Source organism: Lissotriton helveticus, chromosome 1_1 (assembly GCF_964261635.1).
Source record: "Lissotriton helveticus chromosome 1_1, aLisHel1.1, whole genome shotgun sequence".
Classification (NCBI taxonomy): Eukaryota; Metazoa; Chordata; class Amphibia; order Caudata; family Salamandridae; genus Lissotriton; species Lissotriton helveticus.
In genome coordinates this window covers 1,439,176,964-1,439,197,342 of record NC_136057.1, presented here as the reverse complement: position 1 = coordinate 1,439,197,342, position 20,379 = coordinate 1,439,176,964, and the positions used below count along the sequence as shown (strand labels likewise).

The 20,379-nt window shown below is 45.9% G+C and overlaps 1 protein-coding gene across 1 annotated transcript in view; it reads right to left on the bottom strand.

Annotated features, from left to right (window-relative positions):
- MRI1 (methylthioribose-1-phosphate isomerase 1) overlaps positions 1-20,379 on the bottom strand; it is a 48,174-nt gene that overhangs the window by 14,228 nt on the left and 13,567 nt on the right. Inside the window, exons 4-5 of the mRNA XM_078685520.1 lie at positions 19,017-19,193; positions 18,027-18,251 (exon numbers count right to left, since the gene is read on the bottom strand). Of these exons, the coding sequence (XP_078541646.1) occupies positions 18,027-18,251; positions 19,017-19,193 (402 nt within the window). The remainder of the gene's footprint in view (positions 1-18,026; positions 18,252-19,016; positions 19,194-20,379) is intronic.

The following is a 20,379-nucleotide window of genomic DNA, read 5'->3' as shown; positions in this document are numbered from 1 at the left end:
TGTGTGCTAGCCCCCACTCTGTTTTCATTATATCTAAACGGAGTGGTGGAGCATCTGCTCCAGCTATCTGCAGACGCACCTTCCCTGGCGGGCAGGAAGATACCAACACTCCTGTTTGCAGATGATACCCTGCTGATTTCGAAATCCCCGGTGGGCCTTCAAACCTTGCTAACTAGGTTCCAGGGCTTCTGTGACACCAGGGGCTTGGCTATTAACATCAGCAAAACTAAGTTCCTGGTGTTGAATCCCCCTAGAAAGACAGTCCACCCTCCATCCCTGGATTCAGTTCCCTTAGAAAGGGTAAGGGAATTTGATTATCTAGGAATCCGCCTCTGTGACTCTATGAGCTGGAAGGCGCACCACCAAAAGATCATTCTGGCTCATAGGAGGGTCACGGGTGCCCTACTGAAAGAACACCGTGCCTCCTCGCTCAAGCCCATTGGGGTGATACTAGACATTTATAGGGCAAAAGCTGTGAGTGCGGCTCTATATGGGGCAGAGTTGTGGGGTACCCAGAAATTTGACACTCTATCCCATCTTGAGAACAAATTCCACAAAGATTTAATGAGGCTCCCTCACAGCTCCCCAACTCTCCCACTTTTATTTGATACTGGTACACGTTCCATAGCCGAGCAGGCGAAGTTACGCCCCCTTCTCCTGTGGGCCCGCATTTGGAATGTTCCTGAACTCGCGAGCTATGCAGATGCTCTCCGCGAGCTTCTTTCCACCTTGGGTTGGTATAAGATTGGTTGGCTCTTGGAAGTTAAGCGCCTGCTTTGTGAACTCGGCCTGGATGACGCCTGGGCCAACAGATCCTCACCACCCAAACAATTATTAAAGAAATTATTTTGGGCGTGGGTGGATAACGAGAGATCTAAACAAACCAACCTATGTAGATCTGCGGTGGAGTTTTTGTCATTCAAAGGCCGTCCCCATAGAGAGCACTATTTGGATGTGATTTCTAACCCAACAGATAGGGCGTTGTATTTTAAATTCAGGGTCGGTGTTCTGCCCGTGGGATCATGGACAGCAAATTGGAAACCCCCCTGGCAAACTGTATCAACTTGCCCTTTCTGTCCAAACAGTGTCGAATCAATTTCCCATTTAATGTTTGTATGTCCCGCATATTCTAGTCCTCGCCGTAGGTGGTTGAAACCGCTTTGCTTGAGGCTGGGTACACGGTCATACGAGGAGGCACTATATTTGTTAAGATCAGACTCCCAACCCTTGCTCGCATGTGGCCTGGCGAAATATTTGGGGTGGGCCTGGAGGATAAGATCTACAAGGATGATGATCCTCCAGTAAATGGCTCCATTTGTGGATCCTTCGGCACAGTTACTTATTGTTGTGTCTCATTCCATCCCCTAAGGTCGACTAAGTATGTGTCCCTATGCTTGCCCTAAGATGGTCGTTTTTTAGCACTGTTGTATATTGCACTTTTTAAATGATTTTTTCTTGTGATTTTAAACTCAATAATTGTTTTTATCCTGTATTTGTTTTATTGTAATGCTTTTATGAAATGAAACATTTCGAAATAAAGCTATTTACTTACTTACTATATATATATATATATAAATAAATAAAGGCTCACTCTCCGTCTGCTCTCCTTCACTCGCGGCCGGGTGCTTTTAATCGCGGGAGACGGTACCACGCCAGTCACTACCACAGACTCAGCTCAGTTGCAAGAAGCACACAGCACTCGCGGGGGACTGTCCAATATGATTTATTGGACAAACACTCTAAGACGCGTTTCGGCCACCGCCTTTCTCAGTTAGAGGCCGGCGCCACCCTTAGGCAAAGTATATATACAGCCAATCAACAAAATAAAGAAAGGACATGTATAGTGCATTCTGACCACCATTTCTAAGTGGTATACATTCAGTTAAATCACTGACAAAATTGCGCCCTGGATGGGCAATGAACGCACCAATGATAATTATTTTGCAAATTCAGCCCTGAATGGGCATTCCACAAAAATATATGTATAGATAAATACAAACAACTCACAAATTTAAACATTAAAAAATTATCAACAATGCAGAAAAAACACACACAATATGAGACTCATAAATGGACCGCTAGCTCCTCCCCAGCAATCAGGCCACCCATTTACTGAAGGGGGGGGGGGGGGAAAGGTCACAGGGACGTTATAGTTAGGCTTAGATTTCACTAGTACAAAACTAGTGAGATTCAGCAGTTATAGTTACCCAAGCTAACTAGAACGTACACCCCAGCAATGCACTGCTTATGACCTCACATATTACTCACTTATGACAATCACTGATGACATCATCCAGTGATTGTGAATGTTTTCTAAACATATTTGTATGTTAAACATATATACTAATATACTGAGGTACCGCAAAAGTTTTAAATTAGTATACTTTGTGTACTACGGAGGGATTCCTTTTTTAACATTGTTTATGTGAGTGACTATGTGCATCCGTGAGTGGGTGTCTAAGTGACTGTACAGGTTGTGAGTGGGTGCGTGAGTGGCTGCAGAATTTGGTGTCTGAGAAGCTGCGTGGGTGACTTTGTGGCTGTATTGGTGAAAGGGTGTGTCAGTGGCTGTATGCGTGAGTGGCTGTATGGGTGGGCGTGTAAGTGGCTGTTTGGATGAGTGTTTAGTTAAGTGAGGTAATGTGAGTGGCTGTATGGAAGAGTGAGTGTCTGTGGGATTGGCTGTATGGGTGAGTGGTTGTAGGTATGTGTGAATGGGTATGTAAGTGGGTGTGTGAGTGGTTGTATGGGTGAGTGGCTTTGCTGAGATGCTGTAGGGGTGAGTGGGTGTGTGAGTGGCTGTGTAGGTGAATAACTTGGTGCATCAGTAGCTTTATGGGTGAGTGTGTGGCTGTATTGGTGAGTGACTGGTTGTATGATCAGGTTCTGTGAGTGGGTGTGTGAGGTAATACAGCCCCCTATTTTGAGTCCCTAGGTGCAACGCTTGATGACCACCCTTAATCATTTAAGAAGTAAGCATCTGACAAATTGGATGCAAAAGGAAAGCAATGGAAGTATAATGATGAGAAGGAAGAACAAAAAGACTGTGATAAGGAAGAGTGACTGAAGAGTGACTAGCACCAGTTGCTCCTCCATGTCTCAGTTTTTACTATGTGAGAATATTGCATGGGCCTTCTACAAATGCACCAGACACCGTAACAGTTTGACACGGATTTACGGAGAAGTACATTTGCAGAGAAACGTGCGACATGTGAAACAGATTGGAAGCTGTTCAGTGCCCCAGCTACACAGAAAAACTAAATTGTTTGGAGATGCCTGGGAGGCAACATCACAAAAGTCAGTTGGGAAACCTACAGTGACTATATCTAAAAATCCACCATCTCCCTGGTAGAAATATCCTTCTTGATATTGCCTGGATCCTTCAATCCATAAGCTTCGGAAACAGGCAGAATAAGCAGACAACATAACATGATAGAAGAATTGTTGACGCCTTGCCTGTAAGACCAGAAGGGCCCACGTAAAGACCCTAAAATATGAAGCACCAGGCTATTTATAAATACGCCAGGGGGGTTGTATGCCTAAACGCTGTATGGATATTCACCGTCTCAGGAAACTTAGTGTGGAAAAAAGGAGTTTAGGAAATATGGTGTTATATTTGAAACTAACAAGACATGCCTGGGGCATAATAACAAAACTGGTCAGAACAATGCATGGTCAAGAAAGATGCAACTGTAATCAGAAAGCATGTTTTGGCGGAAGTAAGAGCAAAAAATCAAACACACACATTAAACACTATATGGCTTCACACTGGAATGCTTATTGTGGTTGACAGCACCAAAGAATCTAGGTCTGACATGAAGCATTTATTTCATACGATAATCCACAAAATTAGCCACTATTGCTTGTGGGCTCAGTTGTGTTCTCAGGACTTGTGATGGAATTCTGACTGTACACCTTATTATTGGATCACTTTCCTGTTAGTTATGGAACACTATTAATTTTTATCAAGAAGTCAAGGACTGATTCCTATATTCTGGGTAACTGAAGATGCAATATCCTTGAATGTTTCAGTAGGTCTACAGCCTTTAATTTGATTATTCGTACATCCTTTTTCAACAATTTTATTTATATGAAATCTTTTAAAGTGAATATTCATTGCCTAACTTCCACAACTCATAAGACAAGCATTGGAAATGCAATAGGTCTCGCAGCATTAGAGTTTGTGCTTTTAGAATTGTTTATGGTTTTTTTTTTTTTATCTTTAGCATTTTTGTTTCCTGTAGGCAATGCTAAAGAATTACAAAGAAAAAAAGCCATAAACAAATCTAAAAGCTCTAACTCAAATGCTCCGAGACCTATTGCATGCACCCATTCAGTTGTTGGCCTCTCAGCTGAGTCTGCCAACTAGACAACAAAGTGGAGGTGGGGCGGTTAACTAATGAGGCAGTAAAAAAACAAGACGGAGGGAAGGCAGAGAAGGGGAGGGGGGAGGCTAGATGGAGAGCTCTATTCCTCAGCAGATTGGCTTGGTACACTGTCTGGTGATTAATGTACGACCTGACCTCCGTTTTTTGGCCGTCATCCTTTCCGGTTGTATGGGTTGCTGATAGTAGAGTCGATGTTGAGCCGTGGACATGAGCCACTCTGGGAATTCAAGAGCCTACTTTTCTTCAAGTCGGTAACCCTGGTGACCGAAATACCTAACCGACAGAGGAAGCCTGATATTGAGAAGACACACAGGATACAATCCATTGCGGGGGCGGGGTGCTCTTTGGCGAGGGAGGAGGAGGGAGTTAAGCACTGCAGGACTGTCGAGTCACGGCCTGCGGCCGTGAATAAGTCAGATGGCTGTGAAGCAGGGGGCGGGGCAGCGCTGGGGGAGGGTGATTGATGCCGGGTCAGCGGAAGCCTTTGATGTGGCTTGGCGGCCGTGGAGAATGACTCTTACCCCAGAATGCGGGTTTTAGATTTAACAGTCTTCAACCTCCTAGCTGATAATTGTACATGTTCTCTGAACATTTAAATGATTGTTGCAACCCAGCTCATGGTATCTGCGACAATACAGTTGTAAGAACTGAAATACTGTAAATGCAAGCCCCAGTTGATGGAAATACTGACAGTCAAGAAGCGATTAAAATCTCCGACTAGGTGATTCAGTTAGATGGCACGGTGGCTAAACGTTGCACATCATTCCCCATAGTAGCTCACTAAGTTGGTAAGGGTGGTGCTTAAGTTATTCTGTCAATGTAAATGTGTAGCCCTACTTATATCCTTGCAGAATGTCCCGATATCGTTTTTAAATTCTGGTCAACGTACATAAGAAGTAGTTTAATTAGCCAGAGACACCAAGAGTGTCTTCCGTCGACGAGCTAGGCATGTTCCCGACTCTCGGCAGTTCATTCCAAGTGAGAGAATCACATGAGTCCTCGAAAAACAAAAACATTCACATAATAAATCCGGATCCAAATCAAGTCCTGCAGCTCTGAATAGTGCAAATACATTATTATTTTATTGTTTTGAACGTTTGTGCATGGCGTTTCAGCATGCTTGCTGCAGTGTTATGTGTACACGCTGTATCCTCTTCACGGTCCTAAGATAGCCTGTACTTTGAAAAGTAAATCCCCAGGAATGTCGTGTAACAAAACAAGCCTTTCACCGTAACACGGCTGGCAGGGGAGGGGGCGGAGAGGGGAGAGGTGCGACACGGCAGTAGGAGGAGGAGGGGGGAGGAGAGTAGGGGAGGCACGGCCTAGCGGCAGGCAGGCAGGGGAGGAGAGGAGGAGGGGGGAGGAGAGTAGGGGAGGCACGGCCTAGCGGCCGTGCAATCAAGTAGTGAGGGGGCGGAGCTGGGGGAGGCTGTGAGAGAGAGTAGGCAAGGCAGGCGGCTGGGGGCATGTGCACGCGCTTTTAAGCTCAATGCACATGCGCATTGAGCTTAAAAGTCACGGGCACTGCAAGGAATCGCCACGATTCCTTGCAAGTTAGATAAAGTCTGGATGAGCCCCTATAGTCTCGCTTGCTCGATGCGCATGCGCATCGACAGGCGAGACCTAAAAAATGAATCAAATGTTGCATTCATTTCATCAACCCCTTTCCAGAATATTTTAGATATGACAAACTGATCTGCCTTCTCTTGGTGCATCTTTGAGAGGATACTTTAGAGAATGTCATATCTTCTTTTCAGGAACTAAACTCCTAATTTTCGTAGCCCAGCTTGGTAGTCTCTTGGCAAGCTCAGTGATACAGCCAGTCGTCTAGTTACACTTCTATGAAAGGTCATATTGGATGGTCCAACTGGAAGCACTCGCGTCAGTCTAGTTGGTGATCACAGATGCAGTATTCCACTTCCATTGACACTTTTCTATTGCAGCATTGGACAAGGGCCATAAAACATTCTTATTTGATTAACTTCAATAAGCTTCTTTCTTACCAAACACATTTATGGGTCCTCATTTTAAGAACTCTGGTTTGCCATCAGTGAGTGCGTTCAAAAATTAATAAATTCAATATGGTTTGTAAAACCAAATTTCTTCTTTTGAAAATTTGAATTTGTCTCCTTTTGAACTTCCGGCATGCTAAAATAACTATTGCCAAATACCGAGAAGAGCTTTCACTTTTCTATACTGTAGAAAGGGGCTGTGTTAGGCAAGGTAATGTCTTGCTTATATCTGATTGGCTGATTTCCTTTCTCATGGTCATTTTGCTGCACATTGCCACTTGCCATGTCATCTAGTAGAAGGTGCTCAGGTGGCATTATAGTTTAATTAATAATAATGCCAGGGGTCCCTACAGCGAAGTTAGATGCTGATTATGATGCCCGAACTGTGCAAAAAGGAGCCCAGACGAATTGCCCTTTAAAGTGTATGGGTAGCACTCAAGTAAAATGCTATTTTGGAGGTCTAAAAAGGCCTGCATTTTTCTTAGCTGTGAGGTTTCTTGTTAATGGTGAACCTCCGAAGCAGCAGTAAACTCCCTACAGCAGGTGACGCAGATTTGAAGGGTACATAAGCTGTCATTAACTAGATATTTACAGTCACAATGGATTTTTGTCTGCATGTGGGTGGGTGCGTGTGCGCGCTGCTTCGTTAGCACAATGATCAGAATCATTTTTTTAATTTAGTTCACAGTACTAGAGGCATTCTGAATACATTGTAACTTTGACATTATGTAACTTATAAGTCCCAAATAAAAGGAATTGCAGTAATCAATTTGTGAGAGTATTGAAGTTTGAATTACAGTTTATGTGATTCTGAGCTAGTGCACAACTGGTCTTTCTCGTGGTTTGCAAAGTAAGAAAGTAACTGGATGGGAGTTATGTGATCTGTTTGAAGGATAGCTTTGAATCAAATATAGCCCCCAAGGTTTTTAGCGTAAGCTGATGGCACTGGAGGGCGAACTAATTCAAATGGCCAGCAATCATTTGACCTGCAAGAATTACCCAAAATCAGTACTTCAGTTTTATCTGTGTAGAGGCACAAGACTTGTTGGTGATTTACTGCATACCTGAACACAGGCATTCTTTTCAATCCATAAAATTCTTGAGAGGAACAACAGTCCAGACTTATAAATTGAATAGCATCAACATATGAAAACAAATAATTTTCAAAGGAGTGGATTAATGACACTAATGGAGCTAGACGAACATTAAAAGAGTAGGTCTCAAAGCTGAGCATCAGGGCTCCCTACAGATTACATGTTTAAAACTTGACATAAAAGTATGTTCCGTCAACACTGCTTGAGACCAGTCTCATAGAGGTGAAGTAAGCCAGTTAAGGGCCATGCCCGCAGCACCAGTATTTTTAAGGTGCTGAGAGAGAACTGGATTCGGGCTGGACAGTTCTCATAAGGAATAGGGTCAAGACCGGTTTGCATATGGCTGGGTCCAAACTTTGGTGGCATAGTGTGCAACAGAATGATGGATTAAACCCAGATCCTTGTGACTGAGGGTGAATGATTGAATTGTTCAGCATTCCGGCCATCAGTTGTTTCTTTTGCAAGAGAGAACTGAACAGCGGATGCACTATTAGCTAGAGTTTTTTTTGTATATAGTCAGTTACTGACAGTGTATGATTTTGGTACTAAAGCCTGCATGACAACCAGATCTTATTTTCCTTGATAAACTATGGAAGTTCTGAGCCAATAATGCTTTCAGCACAAAACAAAACGGCAATATAGAAATTGGGTGGTAATTACCAGGAACACTGGGTGTTAAGTTGGGTTTCTTCAGAAGAGGGGTGACAACTGCCTACTCCCTGGAGTGCGGAACTAATCCAGATTCGAAAGATGGGATTACAGTAGGCAGTAAACTGTAGTATCAATGTATTGGACAAAGGTTTCCTGTAGTTTGCTGAACATGGGTCTAAAGGTGAACTCAAAGTAAGTTTTGGGAATTTTTCACAGACCTGAAACAAATTAAAAAAGAGGAGATCCTATTACTAGAGGGGCTACCCAAAGATTACCCCCTTAATGAGAGTGGTTACTGCCTTTTCAACTCAGGTTATTAGAGCCCAACAGTAGCTGCAGAGTACAGCCACCTCTTTACAGTGAGGGGGGTTGGCATACCAGTTTCCTCCAAGTAAAGCCTGTGTTGTCTGCCATATCAAGGCTCCTGAGGGTGGAGGGGGAAGGGGACCTCAAAATAGATTTTTCACTCCTGTGCTTAGGCATGTGAATGGTGGAATAGACTGGAATCTAGGCTTGTGCCACTCAAGATGGTGGTTGCTTGTGTGCGTGGCTGCCAATTTTCATCACAGACACTGAAGTCTGCATCTACACATTTAGCTTCTTCACAAAAAAGATCTCGAAACAGGTTGGGATAGATCCAACAAAGCGCCAGTGAAGCAGTGGCAGTTCTCCTGCCAGAGTAAAACATTTCCCTCCAGCTTCTCCACTTGAGATCTGCATACCTTTAGGAGATGGACTCCTGTTTGGACCTTCACCTTTCACCTGAGCCAGCTGAAAGCGGCCTCTGGAAGGGCAGCATAACAAGTAAAAGGGACGATCACGCGGAGATATTGCTACTGTGAGAGATATTGCTACTGTGAGAGAGACAAGTGCTAAAAGGAAGTAGTTGAAAATTCAGCTGGAGTGCAACAGTACTGTGGCCCCAATACACTAGTGGGAAATAACATCCATTGTTTTGATGTTAATTAATGTTAACTGTCTTGCCGAACAATTGCATGAAAAGGCCTCAGACTGTTTAGCACTGCATCCCAAACGTTTTAGAACCACAAACCACCTAGCTTTAACAGACTTGACATGAGGCAGGCCCTTTTTTTAATGTAATATTAAACAAGCTTTCAAAATGCTGTCAATTGCCAAAATAACAAACTCTTTACAATTGTGTGTACCGGTCTAACAGCAATTGTTTGTAAATGTCCCTACCTTGAAAATGCCCTTCAATATTTATTTATCAGACTGTGGCCTAGATGTTGATCTGCCAATAAGAGGGGGGAATGGTGAACTGCACTGGGAGCTAGAAAGCTTTTCAGAGTGGCATGCTGGTCTGTGGTATATGTTCACTAAAATCACTAGGCTTCTAAAAAATATTGGTGTTGATGCTAGTGATTATAGCAAATCTGGACAATCCCTTCTGCAAAAGGGTATGGGGTAAGGCCTCCATTTTTGTGTTAAAATAAGTTAAGTGATTGGCCCAAAGCCAACACCGGGTTCCCCAGATCCAAAGTTGCCAGCTCTGGCTGTTAGGCCACGTCCATATTTCTCAATGTAAGTGTGAAAGCTAGACCCCTGACCTCCTGGTCAGAGACCTGCTTTCTCCCCCAGCAGCTCCGCAGTAGAGCAGCTACCGCTGCCCTGGTGCAGGTAGGTGTTAGAGGCCCTCTTCCACCCGCAGGCTCCGGCCTACGCCTCATCCCTGGTGGTCCGGTGGGAGAGCCTTGCTCTTCTGCTGGCTTCTGCGGTCTGTCTCGGTCTTTGTGCCGTTTTCCTGTCTTTTTGTGCCCGTTTTCTGTCTTCCTTCTAGCCTCTTCACTGTATTTTATTGTGTCTGTCTTTGTTGTGCCAGTTATTGTACCGGTGTGTATTTTTTGCTGTTTTTCTGTCTTCTGTGCCCGTTGCTCTCCGTGCCCTTCCCGCCGCTGCAGCCCCCACAGCCCCTCCCCCCCTGCTGGTTCCCGCTCATGCCTCCCAGCCGGACTTCCCTCCCCTCTCCCTCAGTTAATGGCGGCCACGCCAAAGGCGCACCAAAGGCAAGACCGTCTGCACCCATCTGTGACCCGACTGCAGCCATCCCACCACTACAACTCCGCTGCCCTCCTCGCACTCAACCCCGGAAGGAACAACAACTGCCAGCGATCCACGCCAAACACCACCCACGGCCAGTTCTCCTGCCGTCCCTGCCGCCAATCCTTCACCGCCGACCGCATCCCCACGGCCCCTGCATCAAACGTCAGCAATACCGAAGCACTGAAGTGCATCCTCCTCAACGTGTGCTCCTCAACGTGCGCTCCCTGCACAGACCCGCCGTAGAGATCTGGGACCTCCTCCACACCCTCCCGCCAGACATTGCCTTCTTTACGGAAACCTGGACCAACGCCTCCTCCGTGCCTGACATCGCCACCACCATCCCCGACAGCTACAAGATCCAGAGGGAGGACTGCCCCAAACGCCCAGGAGGAGGACTCGCCATCATACATAAGAGCTCCCTCCGACTCTCCACCTACACTACGAAAGACCCCTTCCTCACCACCAAACACCTCCACCTTCACTTCCAGATTCAGACCAGCCCCAGAACCTTACTCCGTGGCACCCTCGCCTACAGACCCCCCGGACCCAGCGCTTAGTTTGCCACTACCATTGCCGACCTCTTCCCACCCCATGCCATCGCCTCCATGGACTACATACTCATCGGAGACATGAACTTCCACCTCGACAACCCCAGCAACCCCAACTCCACCACCCTCCTGGACAACCTCACCAACATCGGACTGAAACAGCTAGTCACCACGCCCACCCACAAGGCAGGACACACCCTCGACCCCATCTTCGCAGGAGGTAGCAGCATCCACTTCAGCCACACCACACAACCCCCTTGGACAGACCACCACTGCGTACACTTCCACATCGACAAACCAACGCTGCCCAAACCTGCACTGCACCCCCCCCACAAAGGAACTGGAGCGACGACCCCACCACATCGACCGACGCCAACCTCGAAGCAGAAGGATTCCACACATGGATCTACAGCTGCGCAGACAAGCTTGCACCACTAAGTAACCCCAACAGACAATGCCCCAGAAAAGCCACCTGGTTCACCGCCGAACTCCAAGACTCCAGACGTACTTGTAGACGTTTGAGAAGAACTGGAGAAACAGCAAAATGCCAGAAGACCACACCACCTACAAAAACGCCATGACAGAATACCACCAACGCATCAGATCCATCAAAAGGACCTTCATCCAAAATAAGATCCTCGCCAACGCCGCAACTCCAAGCAACTCTTCAGCGTCATCCAGGAATTCACCAAGCCCCCCAGTGAAACCATGGACATCACCCCTTCCCAGGACCTCTGCGACAAGCTTGGATCCTACTTCCACCTGAAAATCAAGGCACTCTACGACAACTTCAACAACCAGACACCCAACTCCGAATCCACTTCCTGTTCCAGCAAAGCCATCCAGCCCACCATATGCTCCTGGACCCCAGTCACCACCAAAGACACCACTTCGACCATGAAAGGCATCCACTCAGGGGCCCCCAAGGACCCATGCCCCCTGCACATTTTCCACAGAGCCGCCACCGCCATCGCTCCCGAACTACGACACACCATCAACACCAACTTCAAGACCAGCACCTTTCCTGACAACTGGAAATGCGCAGAAGTCAGACCCCTGCTCAAGAAGCCCTCAGCAGACCCTTACCGACCTCAAGAACTACCGACCCATCTCCCTCCTCCACTTCGCGGCCAATGTCACGGAGAAGACCGCCAATGCACAACTAACCAAATTCATCAAAGAAAACTCCATCCTCGACCCCTCCAAAAGCAGATTCCGCAGCAACCACAGCACCGAAACTGCCCTACTCGCAGCCAGATGACATCCTCACCCTCCTCGACTAAGGACACACGCAGCCCTGATCCTACTTGACCTCTCTGCAGTATTCAACACCGTCTCCTACCGCACACTAACCGCCAGACTCCACGACGCCGGCATACAAGGAACCGCCCTCGACTGGATCTTAGCGTTCTTCACCTGCAGAACCCAAAGACTCAGACTACCACCCTTCCTCTCCGAACACACAGAAATCAACTGCGGAGTGCCCAAGGATCATCGCTCAGCCCAACGCTCTTCAACATCTACATGGCCCCCCTCCCCGCCATCGTCAGACAGCACGGACTCAGCATAGTATCTTATGCCGACGACACGCAGCTCATCCTCTCCCTCACCAAGGACCCAATCACCACCAGACTCAACATTCAGGAAGGAATGAAGGACGTCGCATCCTGGATGAGCAGAAACTGCCTGAAGCTAAACTCGGAGAAGACAGAAGTCCGTGGACCCTCCCCCTCGGCATGAGACAACACCCGGTGGCCTACCGCCCTCGGCAGCCCCCCCCCCCCCGAACCACGCTCGAAGCCTCGGCATCGTACTAGACTCCTCCCTCTCCATGACCCAACAGGTCAACGCCGTCGCCCCCAGCTGCTTCAACACCCTCCAAATCCTCCGAAAGACCTTCAAGTGAATACCCCCATGAATCAAGGAAGGCTGTCACTAACACACTCATCACCTGCTGACTGGACTACGGAAACGCCTTCTACGCCGGGAACAACAAGTCTCAACAAGTCTCTGATCTGCAAGCTCCAGACCATACAGAAGACCGTAGCCAGTCTCATCCTCGACACGAGCACACCACCCAACACCTACGGAACCTCCACTGGCTCCCCGTTGAGAAGAGAGTCACTTTCAAGATACCCACCCACGCCTACAAATGCATCCACAGCACCGGATCCCAATACCTCAACGAGAGAATCTCCCTCCAAGAACTCAAGATAAATCTCCGATCCACCGACCTCACCCTCGCCGAAATCCAGCGCATCCGCAGACCCAGAATAGGTGGAAGAACCTTCTCCTATATTGCAGCCAAGACCTGGAACTAGCTCCTGCTCAACATCAGACGCGCCCCCTCCCTGAACTTCTTCAGGAAGACGCTCAAGACCTGGCTTTTCGACTGAACGGGGCTGCTTACCCCCCTCCAGAGCCTTGAGACCCTCATGGGTGAGTAGCACGCTTACTGATTGATTGAAAGTCATACACAAATGGGGTGATTGTAGACAATCACATATAGTGAGCACATTCTCTGTTGGAATGGCATAGATGCAGCAAAAAGTACTGGAAGGTTCACAAAGAGTCTTGCTTGGATATACTTGCAAGGGTTTGTTTTTAAACTGGACTTAGGGACATAGTTCAGCACCATTGCACCCATGGTGCTGGAACAATTTTAAGAGTGGAGTGCTGACATCAATGTTACATTGCTGAAGTCATAGGGATTGCAGAAAATCCTAGTTTCGCACGAAGTGTAGCAAATCTATTCAGCAAGAGAGTGGTAAGACTGCAGTATGTATCTAGTGTTGGATTCGGGAGCACACTGTTGTAAATATATTACTAAAACATCGCATGGTAGCACACTGTCATTTCCAGACAGCACATTTTCTAATTAAATGAAAACTAAATTTACAAAGAATAAAGCTTTACTGATTTATGTAGCACAAAAATTAGAACGTGTGGAAATCGGGTTTGAGAATATTTATCGTTCACGCATCACCAAGTAAAAGTGTCTTGATTTGCTTTAATCCTATCAAACTGTTTATTTCCAACACACATGAGAAAAACATTTTTTTAAATGTGCTTAATGTTTGCTTTCCTAACTACTGATATATACTGAAATGTGCACAGTTAATTTACAGGTATTTAAATGTTGTATGTTACACAATAATTATACCCTACACTGTCACTCTGCCTGTAGCCCAGCAAGACTGTCACATAGTTCACTTTGAAACCTCTTCTGACTTTGCAGTCAGAGAAAGAGAAGTAAACAGCAATCCCCATGTAAGAAGGATAAGTAGCATTTTGCCAGAAGACATAGCCTGATTTTTAGGTCGAGCTGGCGTTGGAGCGCGAAGCGCTCCCGCCAGCGAGTTCTATAGTCGCCGTGTTCACTGGCAAGGGAGTCTAGAGCTGTGCACGAGCCGCTACTGGCCTGTGCACGAGCCGACTCAGCTCTGTGGACGCGCACGTCTCCGGAAGACGTGCTGCGCCTGAGCCGCCTCACGCTTGTTCTTTCAGCAAATATTCTCGGAGCCGTAGGGCAAAGTTACCGAACAGCACAACAGGTAGGCTTTTTACATTTATGAAGACAGTATGATAGGCCTCGTACACACACCTCCCCTTCCAGTGCCATACTAAATCAATCTAGCAGTGTACCCTAGGTATTGTTGGGTACAGAGTATTTGAGATCTTGCTGTTGGCTATGGGCTATTAACGATGAAAGTATTCTCAAGCTTTGTCTGCGCAATTACATATTTTGTGATGATCATCGTGATTTCCTGTTTGGGTTTTTCAGATCCAAGAGAGGTGTTAACAGTCGATAAAGTTGATGTTTATAAAACTGTAATAAAGCATCCTGTCTCTTTTTTGTGTTAAGCTTTTTTTTTGTTTTCTACACGTAGTATATATATATATATATATATATATATATATATATATATATATATATATATATATATATATATAGTCCAGGGCAGACAACCAAAGGAAGAAAATAATTTCGCGAAAGGCGTGTATTGTATTGTAGCTGAATGTATATAGTGCTTCTTACCTCTGAGGAAGTGCACTAGAAGAGGGGTAAGCACACTTTCAGAGTGCAGATTCAGAGTGCAGATTCAGAGTGCAGATTCAGAGTGCAGATTCAGAGTGCAGATTCAGAGTGCAGATTCAGAGTGCAGATTCAGAGTGCAGATTCAGAGTGCAGATTCAGAGTGCAGATTCAGAGTGCAGATTCAGAGTGCAGATTCAGAGTGCAGATTCAGAGTGCAGATTCAGAGTGCAGATTCAGAGTGCAGAGTGCAGAGTGCAGAGTGCAGAGTGCAGAGTCAGAGTGCAGAGTGCAGAGTGCAGAGTGCAGAGTCAGAGTGCAGAGTGCAGAGTGCAGAGTGCAGAGTGCAGAGTGCAGAGGTCAGAGTGCAGAGTCAGAGTGCAGAGTCAGAGTGCAGAGTCAGAGTGCAGAGTCAGAGTGCAGAGTCAGAGTGCAGAGTCAGAGTGCAGAGTCAGAGTGCAGAGTCAGAGTGCAGAGTCAGAGTGCAGAGTCAGAGTGCAGAGTCAGAGTGCAGAGTCAGAGTGCAGAGTCAGAGTGCAGAGTCAGAGTGCAGAGTCAGAGTGCAGAGTCAGAGTGCAGAGTCAGAGTGCAGAGTCAGAGTGCAGAGTCAGAGTCAGAGTGCAGATTCAGAGTGCAGATTTAGAGTGCAGATTCAGAGTGCAGATTCAGAGTGCAGATTCAGAGTGCAGATTCAGAGTGCAGATTCAGAATGCAGAGTGTGAGTGCAGAGTGTGAGTGCAGAGTGTGAGTGCAGCGTGCAGATTCAGAGTGCAGAGTGCGAGTGCAGTGTGCAGATTCAAGATTCAGAGTGCAGAGTGCAGAGTGCAGAGTGCAGATTTAGAGTGCAGATGCAGAGTGCAGTTAAAATGTTGCTAGGCTAGGGCTTTAAAGACACCCCAAACGTGGAAAAGACTGCTGTTTTTCTTTGGTTTTGTCCAATCTTGTCCAGACGGTCACGCCTAGTATTTTTTTGCAACTATCTTTTCTCCTAAAACATTAATATGCAGGATTGCTGAGGGGTCTCCCCTGTCAGTCCTCGTGGTTGTTTTTTGTGAAGCACCTGCAAGAAATGGCCATAAAACAATTGGCTGTTTCAGTTGTCTAGAAACACCACAGATTCTGCTTGACCTGGGCGTGCTCCATGACTTGCAAGTGGAACTTCACAGACAACTACATAAAAAAAAAGCATTTGCAATGCAATAGGTCTCGCATTTGCGAGATTTTAACCTATTGGCATTGTAAATGACAATGCCTTTTATTTATGTTTTAAAAACCAACACATAAATAAAAGACATTGCCATTTACAATGCCAATAGCTCAAACTCTAACAACTGCGAGACCTATTGCATTGTAAATGCTTGTTGACTTCTGTCTTTGAAGCACAGAAAATGGGAACCGATAACTACAAAATGCAAAGGTATCTTTATGTATTGCTCTTTCTCGACCTCCAAAAATAGATTGACGACCTACACTGTGGGAAGCGCTCCTGTAGAGATAATATCACTTTTCCCCCAAAGAAGAGCAAATCCATTATTCAGTGCCATCAAGATGAATGACATTGTCTGGGAACACTATTAGGGCATGTGCATCCTATGAAATCCTTTATATTGCAAATTGTTATTCACTATTGTTAACATTTCAGATGTGTGTGGGAAGGTCTGGTCTATGCACACAATATTGGTATCCCCTACATAACTACAGACAAACTTGTACACAGCAAATACATCCATAAGTTATATCACACACCAGTGTCATAAATAGATTCAATTCCTTGCACAGTCCCATGTAATAGATGCCGGACCCCATAGGCTGACTTCACGCATCTGGCAAAGCTCTGTCTGCCCCATGGTACAGCCATACTGGTGGGAGGCCACGAGAGTCATCACAGATAGTAGAGCAGAATATCTAGGTGTACACATTACTTGCCCTACTGAGCTCTCTCTAGATAAATGGTGGTGATAATGTTATTGACCAAATGCAGGCTGGCCATTACATGGCTGCACCCCTTGAGCCTCAATGCTAAAACCTGGCTTTTGGATTAAGTGCTACACCTTGACAGAAGGGTGCATTTCCTACAGACAAAAGCAACAAGATCACACAGTATTAGGGGTTCCTTCAGGGAATATATTAGTAAGAGTACAGAGGACTTAGTCTAGCACTTGATGCACAGCTGTGGTGTGGACAGGGTTGGGACGTTCTGTGATGAGGGAATACTACTACCTGGGGGCATGTCTTTCTTGTGCTTGGGACTATATGGACAACCCCAGGAAGGGGCTGGTATACTAGCCTTGCATAGTGTCAATCAATAGTGTCAGACGGTCATTTCATTACTAAATAGAGATGTTATACAGTGTGCAATCATGTGGTTCTACATTAAAAATTAATGTGAATATAGCATAATTTTACGAATATGGAATTTGCTTTGAGTTGCAGGTTACACAATGCAAGCTATAAATTACAATAAATAAACTCAGAGTAGAGCCATCCATGGCAATCCATCTTATATTCTTAGAAAAAAGTGAAATGCCATGTTCGCTCTCACAGTCTTTGATTATCCAGTCAGGATTGGATATTGGTGCCACGATGAATTACATGTGGGTTTGGAACATTGAGAAGTAGGATCTTTTTTGTCTTTGGCCCCATCTTTAAATACTCCCGATTTCCAATCAATTCACCTTTTGAATCTTCCTTAAGACATGGGGTTTCTTGAATTATTCTTCATCGTTTTTTATTATGTAGTACCTCTGATGTACACTAAATGAGAATCGGTTTATGTGTTTAGAAAGACATTTCCTCAAGCACCACTAGCTTGCTCACCATATTTTTCATTTTACATAATCATTGCGAGAAAATATTATATTATTTTGGGGTCATGACCAATTTATCTTCCATGAGTTTGAAGGATTCTGGGTCAGAGTTAGACACAAGGATACTGTAAAACTACTTCTCAAAACCTGTTTAAGCATTTCTCAGCATCTACCTTAGTCTCGCCAAGTGCTACAATCAAGCTCCACTCTCTATATCATCCTTTTCTTCACTTGGAGCAGTGGTGATGCTCCCCTCGCAAGTCCATAGTAGAGCCTTATCTCGTGCTTCATTTAAGGTTTACACCGCCTTCCTGCCTATACTGGAGGATCATCTGAAGCAGCGATCAAGCTCCTCTAGTTCACACCAGAAGCACACCTGGTGCTGCGATAAAGCCCCGCATTCCCTTATAGCCCATATCAGAGGTTCACCTGGAGCAGCGATTCGGACTCCATTCACATCAGTCAGCTCCTGGCCAGGGCGTTCCTCTATCACAATTTTGTCCCCTTCTTCAAGGCTCAGGTCGCAGGAGGTGCTGGGGGCTGCCACATAGAAGGGTATCCCATGGTGCTTTGCGGCAATAGCCAACTGATAGGTTCCCACTTTGTTGGCTGTGTCTCCATTAGCCACAACCCGGTCTGCGCCCACGATGACAGCTGGAAACAACAAAGTGGAGAGGAAATAAGGGGCGGCATAAGAGTAGAAGAGAAGAACATAGAAAATGTTCTATCCATGCAGTGGCTCTTTTAAACTGCACATTAAGTGGCCAATAGACTGGCTCCATGCACACGCCCCTACCTTCAGTTCAAACTTTACACTATGTGGACCCACAGACTAATTTCTACCATAATGTGATAGTCGCCCTAGTCTCACCCAGGTAGAATATCAATAGATTCTGGAAAGTGAGGGGCATCTGAGCAGGGGCTGCGAACATCCAACAAACCCTATTCCATCTGTCAGAGGTTTTCAGACATGGAAAGTAACTTGTCTTTAATGTCCTTTAGAGCGGTTTAAAGGGCAAGGAGCTGCACTGGTATAGGAAAGATCTGACTTGGATTTTGAAAGTACATGAGGGTCTAATATCCCTAAAACGATTTAAAAACCAGTATTACCCCAAGTGCATGTCTAACCTACCTCCCCCATGGCCCTGCCCTTGCTTTACTGTTCCTCAGAGCCTTGAAGCTACGCAACCCATATGTAATTAGATGAAAGGGCTTTCTTGTAGACACCACCTAATTTGCACATTATGACATTTTGCTGATAGTTAGCCTGCACAATGCTTCAACATGAGAAGAAATGTAACCATGAGATCCAGCCAATATTGAAAAAAACATAATCCTAAAAAGGCCCTCCTTGTGCATTATGTCAGACAGCATTATCATATTAACTCGAAAGTAATCGGAGGCACAAGTCACACCCACCAGACACAGCCTTCTCCTTCATTGCCAAAGAGGCCATGCTGTCCGCGACAAGTGTGGATGGTATCTTCTCATAAACCAGCTCGTATGCGGTCAGCCGAGCCCCCTGGTTGTAGGGCCGCGTTTCCGTGCAGTACACATGTGCCAGACGGCCAGCAGCATGCAATGAGCGCACCACTCCTGCAGAAGTGAAAGGAAAAATGGAGTCAGTATGGTAAGCATTAGCAGTTCTAGCACACTATGCAAACTTTGCAATTACAGAAGTTACAACATTGTCCAAACACTGCTGCCAAAGTTTTGAAGGGTGGATTCCAGCAGGGGAGGTTGCACTGCCATAAGGGCCCTTTCCCACCCAAAGAGATCAGAGAGGCTCGATTTTATTTCAGCTTTCGATAATTAAAAACAAATTAAGATCAAGCGAAGGTGGAGTTCCCTATGCTTCTCTCAACAGAGGTTCAAACAACAGACAAGAGCAAGTGCTCTGGAGTGAAAGAAGTAAGAGCAAGATTTCAGGACCTATTCTCCATGCTCGAAGCATTTTGGAAGAAGGTGAATGTGGACCTCTTCTCTATGCTCCTGTCTACAGGACATTTATCCCACAGGCAAGCCCTCATGCTCCGGAGGGTTTTGCATATAGGGAGATGTTGAGGAAGGAATATGTTGACTCTCTTTTGGGCTTGTGTCAGTGTTGCACGAGGTGGCAGTGCACTGGTGATCCAGATCTCTGATGTATGCTCCAGAGGGTGGATTTGGTTGCAATCTTTAATGCCAAAGTAAAAGGCAGCCTTCTCATCAGAGATAATTTCTGGAGAACAAGGAGGAGCAACCCCAAACTCTCCTCACTGATCCTGCTGCACTGGTAAACCATAATTCTGTTTCTATCTTCCTAGCACACACATGAGGGAGCCCCACTTCTATACTGTCATCAGACAGTTTTTTAGGTCTCGCCTAGCGACGCAGCGCATGTGCTGCTCACTTGTGAGATCTATTGTCGATTTAGCTTCCGAAGCGGGGGTGGAAGCTCCACCTATGCCGCTTATTGGCGCAGCTCCCAAATGCGTGCTTTTCATTGGGACGGAGGCATGTTTTGTTCCCTCCCAGTCTCCTGCTCGGCGTGCCTCCCCGGACAGGACATGTGCACGCGCCTGGACAGGGGATGTGCACGCTTTCACTTTCTTTACTCCCCGCTTCCACTTTGTTTTGCCCACTACCCCGGGCATCTCTTTATCACAGCGTTTCATCAGAACACTGGCATGGCGCGCTTTCACTTTTTTTACTCCCCCTGCATGCTTTCTCTTCTGATTTGATATGCGAGGCAGCTTTGGGTTCCAGGTTGGCGATCACGCATTTCTTTTGTTATGCACCG